At 35.5% G+C, this 12,685-nt stretch overlaps 1 protein-coding gene across 1 annotated transcript; it reads right to left on the reverse strand.

The window, feature by feature from the left end:
- Positions 1-224: 224 nt before the first annotated feature.
- Positions 225-1,886, reverse strand: LOC105173241 (Alcohol dehydrogenase transcription factor Myb/SANT-like family protein). Its single transcript, XM_011094928.3, has one exon. It carries the CDS (start codon positions 1,534-1,536, stop codon positions 511-513), a length of 1,026 nt encoding a protein of 341 aa, XP_011093230.1. The 5' UTR covers positions 1,537-1,886; the 3' UTR covers positions 225-510.
- Between the last annotated feature and the right edge of the window lie 10,799 nt (positions 1,887-12,685).

Below are 12,685 nucleotides of genomic sequence, written 5' to 3' on the forward strand. Positions count from 1 at the left end.
CAAGTTATTTAGATTGCAAGCTCTGTAATCTCATACTTTCTATGGTGAAATTCAAATCTTTCTTCACCTTCAAACTGATATTTCCGTTCCATATTCCTCTCTGTCACTCTTCATACAGATTTTGGAAATATAGTTCTTACAAGCCAAATGCTAAGGATACACCTCCTTTTTAGAGAATAAGAAATCATCAACATAAAACCAATCCAATTGTCAACGAACATTCATAAAGGAAGAAGCTTCACTGAAAATTTATGAATTCAACAATGGAAACTCTGATTTACATATTCAAGAGACCATACCTTTCAAAAAAAATTTGATCAAAAAGCAAGGTCAAGCTACACCAACTTCCGAACAAGCTAGGACCAACTAACTTCCAAATGCCTAAGTTAACAATCAGATAGAGCAGGAAAAGACCACCTCTAAGCAAAGAAAATCCGAATTCCAAGTCTCAAGTTACATACAGATGGAGATACACTATCCAATATCCAACCTTTCACTCATAATCCAATTTTAGCAGTCAGGAGGAGTGGAATTTCTTTTAACCCTTTTAGCACTTCTTTCAGATATTGCCTTTGCAAATGCCTCCACAATCCTCTGCTGCGACTCGAGTATCATCTCCGTCCTCTTCAACTCCATCTCCATTCTCATCTCCTCAACCTGTCGCACCATATCCATCTTCACCTTCTCAACTCTCATAAATCCCTCTCCCAATGCCTGTATCGCTGCCACCACCTCGCCCACCCCATCCCCCTTGTTTTTCTTCGAAATCTCACCCACCCTCTTTCCTATTTCACCTCTTCCGACAAACGCATCTCTCAAAACCTTACTAGAAGCAGCTCCGTTGACACCAGCAACAGAATTAGCAAATCTAGGGTTAGGGTAATTAGGGTTCTGACCACCCATCTCATCAAACTTAGAATAGACCTTCGCCCCAGAAGGTCCCGTAGTCGCCCGACCCGGGATCTTGATTCGAAAAGCACTTGTTGCCCCGTTACTCTCAAGCCCTTGACTTCCGAAATTACCCTTTTGATTATTATAATTATACAAATCATTGATTCGTTTGATGCTGTTCTTATGATCATCCTCCTCTTCGTCGTCCGAGGAAGGAGGGGAAGGATTGGGGCCTTTCTCCATGGAGTGCATTCTCTGGAAGTGGACCCACGTGGAGGTGAAGCGGCGGACCCCTCCGTGAGCGGCGGCTCGCTGGATCTCAGCACGATATCTCTTCCGGAGCTTCTCCATCTTGTGGCGGCACTGGACGGCGGTCTTAGGGGGGCTGGCGGGGCATCGAGAAGCGACATCGTCGGCTACCTCCTGCCAGTGGTTGGCGCGGAGGTTGCCGCGCCGGAGGGAATACCACTTGTCTCTGTAAGCATCGATGAGGGCGACGGTCTCGTCAGGGGACCAGCAGGGCGGGGGCAAGCGGCGGGAGGCGGAGGCGGTGGCGATGGAGGGGAGAGCTAGGGTGGCGGTGGGGATGTGGTCGTCGTCGTGGTCGTGGGGGGAGTTGGAGGATGGGGATAAGATGGTGGCCATGGGAGGGGAGGGGATGGAAGGGGGTGCGCAGGACAACAGATCTGGTGGGGGTGGGGGTGGGGGTGGTGGTGGTGAGTGGTTGTGGCATAATGAATGAGAGAGGGGGAAGCGGTGGGGTAGGGTTGTTAAAGGGGGCGGCAGGGGCAGGCGGGGGGCTGACTTGGAGGATCTAGAAAGATGAGAGGCCACCGCTTAGGGAGGGGAGGCTAACGTGCGCCGGGGGAGGTGGGCGGCTGTTATCGTGCGCGAAACCAGAGGCGTGGCCGCGTGGGCTTTCTTTTCTCTTTTTCCCCCTTTTTATTCAATTCCTCCTCGCGAGTGAATGGGATTTCGATTTGATTTTGGGTGCTCAATCTTTTCCCTTTTTTTTTTTTTTTTGGCTTGGCGCGCGGTTTATATTTAGAGGTGATTACAACATTTTCATCTCAATTTTAGTATAATTATAGGTAAATTTTTTATAATAAGAAATTATATTCAATATTTTTTATATTTATTTTTATCTAACAAATAAATTCCTACATCAATAATTCAGAAATTTACTGATATTTGTAAAAAAAATTATATTTGCCCACAGTTGATTTGTTAATGATTTAACGCACGTCAAACAAATCTTTTTTGATCAAATCATCCTTATAAGGGTAAAGATATACCTCCTCACATGCATTATAATGTTAAAACGTACAAGGGTAGTATAATTACAAAAATATTTTTTTGACGCATAATAAGTTAATCGAGGGTTGATATAGACTTTCATTCAAATTTTTTTTTTCTAATATCAGCAAATTTTGTGAATTTTGACCAACGAATAGATTTATTTGTTAGATAAAAATAAATATCAAGAGTACTAACTTTAATTTTTCAAATCATGATAATTTACGTATAATTACAACAAACCTCGAAGGTGTAATTATCCCTTATATTTATGTTTGTTATATTTTGTAATACTACCATTCCGTTTCCCTCTGCTCCCAACTAGGGCCACATATGATTGTTGTCCAATTGAACGCATTGCTGTTCAAATTTATTTGAACTAATATTGAGTTTGAAAATTATGAATTTGATTTGATTATTGGTTTATCTAATTTAAACAAATTTTTATTGAATAAAATATGAGTCGAGCTCGAGTAATATGATATTTTTAAGTATATTTTGTTATTTTTATACTAATCAAATCGAGTTCAAATCGAGCTTGAAAGCTTATTGACAAAAAAAAAAAAAAAAGAAAGATCAAGTTTGATTTGTTAGGTTTAATAAATAAAATTCAAACAAGCTTTTATTAATTGATCTCAAACGAGCTAATAAAATAAATTAATTTTAAATATGTATGAAAAGGATCAATCAATAAAATCAATTAATAAAAAAAGATTATTTTTTGTGGAATATATAAATATAGATAGCGGCATTTTAGACACTATTCATACTTTGCCAACTATTACCGTTTGATGAGGGTACATTATCTAGTAGGTTAAATGGATGAAAATGCCCCTCCTAAGAGAGAAAAGAACACACTAAAACCTAAAGGATCCGCGCTATTCTCGTGGGTCTGGTTGCATACCCAACCCGCTGGCTCTGACCCGTATTAGAAACCTGGAGCGTTGACCATAGATCTTTTGGGGACACCCCATGCAAGATGTCGTCACGTAGACCAGCCACGTACGGACATTTGGGCCTATAATACTACTGTTTGCATGCATTTAATGTTACATTGACTACTTTTTTTTACCTCATTTATTCCTCTAGATCGCTTGCGACCATCTCACCACTTTCACTGATTTGAGCATCGCAGGATCTTAGTTGGGGATCTCCTAAGTACCCTAAAAATCTTCTCTTTTCTCAGGAACTATACTTCTAGGAGAATGAGAACGAGCATGACCTAACCATCAAAGAGCTCTCATCCATTTCGACCCTCATCACCGTTACTTTAGGGGTCTCATATTTAATAAATATATTAAATTATGGAGCAAATACAATATGATTTTATTTATTTAATTATATAAAAAGAATAAAACTAAAATAAAGAACTAATGAAAACTATTTTTTTTATTAATTTTAAATGTGCATTAATAAATATTATATATAGAAAAATTTTAAAAAAATGACTATTTTGTGTAAAAAAACTATGCATTATGGTTTTTTAGTTGATATGAATTCTGTCAATAAAAATAGTAATTCTAGCCCCTCCATACTTAATAAATGGTAAAATTATATAGGTCGTTAATATTTTTGATTCATTTAACTTCGTCTTCTTCTTCTTCTTTTTCTTCTTCTTCTGCTCTCTCTCTCTCTCTCTCTCTTTTTATGATTTTAGTTCTAAACATCTCAGATGTGTAAATGAAGTAAATCACAGGACCAAAAGTGCTAACGGCCTATAGTTACATAATACATGACAAAAATACCATATTGCCCTTAATAAAAAATACTAACAATCGAAGCACACTCGTTACATATGCCATATTTTCAAAATCAGATTGGCTCAGCAGGATTGACTAGTTCAACCAAGAATCAGCCATGTGTCCACGCCAATTTGTAGGTTCCAATGGGTATGGTTAAAATCGGTGAGAACCGATCAAAACTAGCCAAAATTGGTCACCCGGTGACCCAATCAAAATTGATTTTGATCTTATTTTTTATTTAAAATAAAAAATATAGTTAAATATTATTATTTTTTGTGCTTAAACTTTTTCATATTTATAGCCTCAAGTACTTAAACTTCTATGCTTTTCCAATCTAAGACAACAAGTTTAGCTTAAACTATTCCTTATCTGTAGCCTGAAGTTTTTAAACTTGGTTGATACGTTTTCAATGTTGGACAATAGGTTTGGCTTAAGTCTTTTCTAATTTATAGTCTAAAGTTTTTAAGTTTGACTTTATGTTTTTTTCAATTAGGACAATGAGTCACTTATATTTTATTTTTTAATTAGATGTCCGGTACTTGATTAACCTGATCGGCATTTATCTCCACCTGAAAATCGACCTGATCTATTCAAAATTGGGTTCGGGTAATTGTAAACTCAAACATTGTGTTTGGATTTGTGCTTTGAGTGTTTTGTAGATAGAGAGAAAAAAATAGAGATAAATAAATGTGTGTTGAAAATAGATGATATGTTTGAATTTATATTTTGAGGTATTTAAATACTTTAAAATAAGTGGTGTGGGTTTGCTGTTGGGATTTGGGAGACAAAAATCACTGTTCATTGTCAAATCATATCTTTTTTATATATCCTTTTTATATGTATATATATTAATATTGTATGTTTAATGTTGTATTTTTTTGAAACAAAAATTACTATTTATTGTCAAATTATGTCTCTTTTATATTATATATATAAGTGTATATATATATTATATATAAAAAGTTGAAAAATAAAAAAATGCACAGATAAGGTGTAAAAATACAAAAATAAATATTGAGTGTGTTTTATCTTGTCTTGGGAATTGGAAAAACATAAAACCAAACACAGTGAAAATTTTTTTGCAGCCATGTTTCTTTAGCGGGAGATTTAGGTCGTCTGTGCAACTTATTGTTTGGCAAGATAGTTGACTGACTGTGCTGACTCGCGGGAATCGTCATATGGAAGCCTCTTATGTTTGGTCGGTATGATTGGGATTCTCGATTCTGATAGTGTGAGATTAATGCTCGGACTTGGAGAACCATAGCAGTCACATGCATATGATGGCTCTTAGATCTGGCTAGCAATATCTATGTCAAAAGATAAGACCATTATAAGCCTTATCTAGTGTAGTCAGATTGTGTAGTGAACACGTTGCATTCCAAGACAGAATCCATCCCTTGTCAGTATTATGACAGTGACATCTCCTATGCACTCTAAGACTTGTTTCCATTAGAATCTGTTGTCACAATGACTGAATCAGTGGGATAGGTTTCCCCGTGATAGTTCAGTAGGGTAAATGAAGGACCTTACTTATATAAATTTGGTTGCCTAAATGTTCATCATTATTCACCTAATCTCAAGTGCCATGAACTGTTGCTAGACGGGCACCCATAGTAACGGGCTATTTCTGGTTATGAGATAATCGAAAATAAGTAATTAAATTAGATTTAATTAATTGCATTGAAAACACACCCAATTTTAGTGGAGGGTGAACCCAAAGAGTCACACTCTAAATGTAATTAATTTAGAATTAGTTGCAAAAGGTAGAGATTAATTTAATTGGATTAAATTAATTTTTTGAAGAGAATAAATGATTGGATTATTTATATAATCCACGGGTTAGATTTTCTTAAAGTTTAATTAATTAGATTAATTAATTTTGAGTTTTAAGCCTTTTAAATTAATTAAATTAATTTATGGATTGAATTTATAAATTAAATGAGAGAATATGCTTGATCCTTTAATTGGATTAAATTACTTAAAGTGATGGACTTAAGATTAAATTGGATTGAATTTAGGTTCATTGACATGGGCTTGATTTCTTGGAGCCCAGTCCACTTTAAACTAAGCCCATGACCCAATTTGACTTTATCTAGGTCAAATAACATGTTGGCTGATTTCAGGAGAGGGGGTGGACGAAATTCAGAGCTTGAAAGGCTAAAAATTTAGCCTAGGGTTTGTGAGAAAAGAGGTTAGATAAGCTAGGTCTTATTTAGTGATTCTTGGCTAGGTCAAAAACACTAACAAATCCTCTTATCACTAACCTACACCTAATTCACAAATTTGAGCCTCTCTCCCTCTAAAAGATCAGCCATTCTCTTATCCCTATCCATACAAGGTCATTAACTCATAACGTGTTCGGTGATATTTTTCTTCCCTTTCCTAGTTTTGCTAGTGGACTGTGGAGAAAGATAGGGTTGAAAAAGGAACAACGTTTGTAGCCGGTTCAAGAAAACGATGAGGGTAAAGTTCTCTTTACGATTTTGTGTCTCTTGTTTTCCTTGCTTTGATTCATGGCTTGTTTTCTTATTTATTATACACCAAACGCCTAAAAAAGATCAAGGATACACCCCTTTATCGAATATTAATACGTTTAATACGATAATTTTAATTTTGCGCTTTCCGGATCGATCCACTTTCTTTAGGATATCATAACCAAAATGTACATTGGATATTTTTTATACACATTTTGGAATGATTCTAAGTAACATTTGGAACCGTTCTAGATAATTTATAAACTGGAAGGCTATAATTAGGAGAGGCTTTAGAATAATATAACTGTTCCAATTTTGAATTTTTCACATATTTTTCAGAAGGCGCCATATTAAATTATGTTGGAACTAGTTGTGGAACATTCAAACTGAAATAACCATTTCAAATTTAAATTTCGCTCCTTTTTATACAGGAGGTGCCATATCTAATTTACTTGTGGAATGGGCATTCGAGTGGAGAAATGAAAAACACCGTTCCTTGCAAATTTTACAAAAATACCATTCAGTTAGCAATGGTTGTGTAATCATATTATTTATATTTAGAACCGTTTCAAAATTATTTTATTTATTAAAAATGTATAATTAATAGAATGTATAAACTTCAAATTTTTATTACAAATTGGATTGATAACTAAATGCTAGACACTCAATCATGGTCTTCTTCAGTCTCATAACTCTCAAAGCTATCTTCATCATCTCCATCATTAGATTCACAATTTGCTGAAAAGGATGTACTTGCTCCCCGTTGATGTGCCACAGAAAGATCAACGACTAATTGTATACCTTTTGGATGATGTAGGTCGTAATTATCTGTAGTAACTTCTGGAGTAACTATGGCTTCCTCTAGCTCCAATGCGACTTTGATCCATCGAGAGTCATCAATTATTCATTGAGCCTTGGTTTTGCATACAGTTATCCAATCACCTTTCTCTCTCTTCATGCTCTAGTATTCCGTATAGTACCGCTTGTTGCGCCAGGATGAATAGTTCATCCTTTTGGTACTCCTTTTTGAAATTTATATCAACAAGGTGATAACGAGGGTGTATCTTCATACGTCTTAGGGGATCGACCCAACGACACTTGGAAAAAATGATGTGAATGTCCAGAATAAATTGGTAATCCAATTGAATTATCTCTTCGAGTATCTCGTAGAAGTCACTGTCTGTATTTGTATAGGGTGAGCTTTTAACACACACCCCGCAATTTATATTTGACTTGCCGACGTTGTCACGTTCAGTGTAGAAAATATAACAATTCACGAAGTAACACGGGAACGTACTCACCTCTACCCTAGGACCCCAATAATGCAACTTCAATAGCTCGTTGTCCGTGTAGTTCAATTCGGGTTTCACCTGCAATTTACATAGCAGAGATAATGGACGAATAACCTTTTCATAGTTATAACATAATAAATGAGGTTTGACACTTACCAATGTTTGAACCCATCTTTGAATTCAGTTTCACTAGTTGATCAATATTTGGGTCATCCGAATGGTAGTGCTCATAGAGTTCATTAAAAATGACCTATGTTTTTTTGTAAAAAAAAGAAGATACATATAAATATATATTCAAAACTCTCAAGACTTGTAAAAACTATCCCACATGCTTAGGAAGCATCTCACAGAAGGCAACAATGATCAACTTCTACATGAATACGTGATAATCATGGTTTTTCATGCCTTTCACCCTCTGTTGCTTCATGTCGATGCAACGTGCTAGGTTATATGCGTAACCGTTAGGAAACTTAAGACTACAAATTCAATCACATATCCTCATTTTCTGGTCATTCTTTAGGGTATATACGGATTTTGGCATCACGTTTGGTCTCCTTTCATTTACCTCAAGATCTGGCCTATTACATATAATCTTTAGGTCCTTCCATGTATTCAAATTGTCCTTTGTTTTCTACTTTATATCCATCACAATATTGAATATATTGTCAAATACATTCTTCTTAATGTGCATGACATCAAGATTGTGCCGTATCAGATGCCTCCCCTAGTATTTGAGCTTCCAAAAGATGATTTTCTTCATCCACTTGTGCTCACTATTGTAGCCCGGTGGGAGTGTCAATAGTACTTCAACTGCAGGACTGAACTCTACAACCTAATCGCTTATCTGCTTTACAATCAGCCTCAGAGGTGAAAAACTTTCCTTTCTACTTGATTTTTAATGAAGGCTTTCTTGTTCGTGGGGTACAGATGGTCCTAGGGGAGAAACTATCTATGGTAGTCAAAGTAGCATGCCTTTCTACAATGCTGCAAATGAAATGCCCATGTGTCATTCATACAAACTGGACTCCCAATAACACCAGCGATACTCCATCAAAATGCCATCCCAAAAGCAGGTAATTCTTTCACTATTCACATTAATGCGACACGCATTATGAACTTATGGTTTGTGGCATTATCATGGGTTAATACACCCACATTTTAGAGATCACCATCATCAGGATCATATACTCAAAATTCATGCACATTCTCGATGGAATATTGTACAGTGTAAGTATAACAGGCCAACATAAGTAAGTATGACCATATTGCCCGTGTGCTGTGAACATCCGTGCACAACTTTAGTATAACATTACGGGGCCTTGTTGCAAAATGGTATATGTCCAATCGAAATGCCTCCATACCTCTACATCAGATGGATGACGCATGGATTCCTCCTATGTTTGATGATTGGCATGCTACGTCATGTGCTCGACATTTGCTTCTGAAGCATACAACTTTTGCAGCCGAGGGGTAAGCAGCAGGTACCTAAAAATGACATACGGAGTCTTCTTGCAGTAAGGATTTGGTTCCTAGTTGGAACTTTGGCTTCTCCACAAAACTTGCACTAATCCATATCAATATCTTCCTTCTAATACAACATATAACTATTCTACACGCATCAATTTTCTCAATTGGTAAACCCAAGTCTCTTCTTTTTCGTATTATAGAAATCGAGGGGCAGGGTGTGATTGCGGGGCAACATATTATTAATCCATTAGGATACTTAATCATATGCTAGCTTTAAAAATTATTCTCAGCTTGATATTCACCAAACTAACAACTATTGGCAATTGAGATTGGGTGCAGCTGTTCCACAATGCTGGTTGACAGCACGCATTTCGTCGAAAAAATAATCTGACAACCCTCGCCATAATATGAACTAGGCACGACATCAGTTGGATAGGACCTCATACCATCAGCAAGCACACCCTCATGTTATAAGACGACTAGAAAGCCTGTCTGACGGCATCTAAAATCATCCTCTACCCCCAATCCATCTGTGCTGCATCACTCCAGTGTGCACTACCATCCTCCTGAGCAACTGGAGTTTACTCCTTCTGCAGAGAGGGTACAATGACGGCACTAAAATACTCTTGCACGTTTTTCTCGCCATGGGGAGTCCAATTATAATACTTTAGCATAAACCCTTTCATATAAAAGTCAAAATTAACCTCTCTTGGTGTTTTAAAAATTTTATTTTTGCACTTCCGACATGAACACTTAATCTTCTTATCGTTCATATATGCATGTTGAGACTTGGACCATTTTAGAAATGCAGTAACACCATCCTCAAACTCCAACAGAAGACCAACTATCCTTGGCAAATTCTTCTCAGCATCCATCTCCCCAATTATTTTAACATAGTTTGTCCTACACATACATATACATACATATATATATATTATAAATAATGCATTTTAATTGACAAAAATAGAACAAATATAACCAATTAAGAAGTACTGCATTCATTTTAATTGATCAAAAAAGGTTAAATTGTTACCTAATTAAAACAACTTCAACGATCAAAGAAAATTAGAGAGAGATTGATGAAATTTACTATCAATTGTATAAGAATACAAAAGAGAGAGTAAGAGTAAATGAAGTAAAAGCGACATATTTATAAGAAAATTTGGAACGAGCATTTAAATGGTATTTGAAACTCGACAAATAGCCATTAGAATATAGCCGTTGCACCACATTTAAGAATGGGGTTTGACACACGGTTTGGAATACAAAAATAGCCGTTAAAATTTAGCCATTGTAATATATTTGGAAAGGGTCTTGTAAAACAATATTTTCTATCTATCAAAGTTGTGCCAAATTGTAACTCACTTTGGAATAGTATTTGAAACACAAACTACATCTCACAAATACCATACTTAGAAATGTGTATTGTAATACAAGCATTTCTAAGGACTGGAATCGTCTCAGATTGTACCTTATTTTGGAATGATTTTTTTTCACGTTCCCATATTTCAACGGCCACTGGACCACATTTTGGAACGATACCCATATACCATTGAAGGGTTGTTCCAATGGTTACAAAATCGTTCCAAACTATGTTATAATATTTACTTTTTTGTTTTTGGCACGATAATAGAAACACAAATTATAACACAATAATTGAACAGTTGTAGTAACGGACTTGCCGTTCCAAAACTAAAGGATGGAATATAAGAGGAATGTGACATCAACGACGTGATTTCGTTCCTCAATAATTCCAATGATTGTTCCCACTAGAAACGAGCATTGGAACAGTCATAAAATTCTCTCCAAATCCCGTTTTGTTTTAGTGAGAGGCCTGGAAGTGCCTGCTTGCCCTTGATTTTTTTCCTTTTGAACTCAAAAATTTGTAACAAAGGATGATAAGGTGAAGTTTTCTTCTTGCCCTTCTAGTCCATAAAAAATTAATTTTTTTTGAAATAGGTAAAAATAATTCATAGTTGACAAGGGTATAGTCAGCCAACCACAAAAATGGATGGAGCCTAATAGATACTAAAGGAATGTGACAAATTGTTGGATGGATGTTAAAATTAGATCGGTAGTGATAATTTTTCAAACAATAAGAGAACATTTATAGTTATACCAAACTTTAAAGGAGCTCATTGTAATTACCCTACTTTTATATTATGTGATTTATTCTAATGTTCAATAATAGAGTACACATATTTCTCCCAACTATACGAGTTTGCGGGTTTTAATCAAGTTCAATATAAAAAATAATATAATTTTTTCGAGAAAATTATAATTTTGATACCACAATTAGGTTCTCTAGTATCATAATTCAAAAAATTACTTGAAAAAGTATTATGGTAACTGAATATTTATACTTTTGGTACTTCTATTAGTGACTGTTAAATCAAGTGCCTTCACTTAAGTGGCTTGGGAAGGTGGGGTGGGATGGGGGAAGCAAAACAAAAAAAAAAAAAAAAAAAAAGAGAAAATTGCAAATTTTGTACCACAATTTAGAGTCCTTTGCAATATTGATATCATAATTTTATGTTCCTTGCAATATTGATATCATGACTTCAAAAATAACTTAAAAAGGTACTACATAATAGTCTTTTCGTCTGCACTTTTGGTATTACTGTTAAATTGTTAAGGGCAACCACATGCACTGCAAGTGGTTGTTAATTGAGGTCGGGGTAGTGGACAAAAAATAGTGGGTTTAATGCATTTTATCCCCTTATAATAGTTTCTTTTTAAGAAAAAATCATTCAATCATAATAATGGTACTATAGTAATGATTTATGATAAAGGGTATAATTTATTTGACTATAAGGTTGCGAAAAAAAATCGATAGGTGTTGTGCACTCATGATGTGGGGGGTGGGGTTCTTTTGCCTATATATATTTTTATAAGGGGATTTTTTGGTATTTAATTTTTCTAGAGATTTTATTTTAATTTTACAACTATCTGGGAAACATTTTTGGCCTCATAAGTTAGGTTTATTTCACTTCGGCCATATGAGCTCAGCACTTTTAGCTCTGTAACTTATAAAAATTAGCATTTTTGATTCTCATATACCTTTTCATCTATAATTTAATAATGTATGACACATGCCTAGCACGTGACTGTTAAGTATTTTTGGTTGGGGGGGTTTTGGCCCTTCTTCACACAGTAGCACGTGAATGCCCCATTTTTCCTACTTGATTCACTTGTGCAAGATTTATTCTTTGTGTTGCTTTTACTTGACCTTAACTTATAGAAACATGGGAAGGATGAGATTCAATTTTTATGAGAGAAGAGAGAAATCTCTCTTTTTTCCCCTAATTTTCTTCAAGATTTATTTTTCTTAGTTACATTTCCCCATGAAAGTGGTCCCAAACTGGAAGACGCATAAATTTTCCATCCAGCTAGAAATAATTAGCGCTCATGTGCTGGGTACGTGACCTACATCGTTAAATTATAGATAAAAAATCGAATAAGAACTAAAAGTGCTAATTTTTATAAGTTGTGGGACCAAAATGCTAATTCCGTAATGATTGAG

The sequence above is a fragment of the Sesamum indicum genome, linkage group LG11, assembly GCF_026168435.1.
Source record: "Sesamum indicum cultivar Baizhima isolate 11 linkage group LG11, ASM2616843v1, whole genome shotgun sequence".
NCBI classification, from domain to species: Eukaryota; Viridiplantae; Streptophyta; class Magnoliopsida; order Lamiales; family Pedaliaceae; genus Sesamum; species Sesamum indicum.

Coding starts and splice junctions, on each gene's coding strand:
- LOC105173241 (XM_011094928.3), bottom strand. CDS start 1,536: ATGGCCACCATCTTATCCCCATCCTCCAACTCCCCCCACGACCACGAC.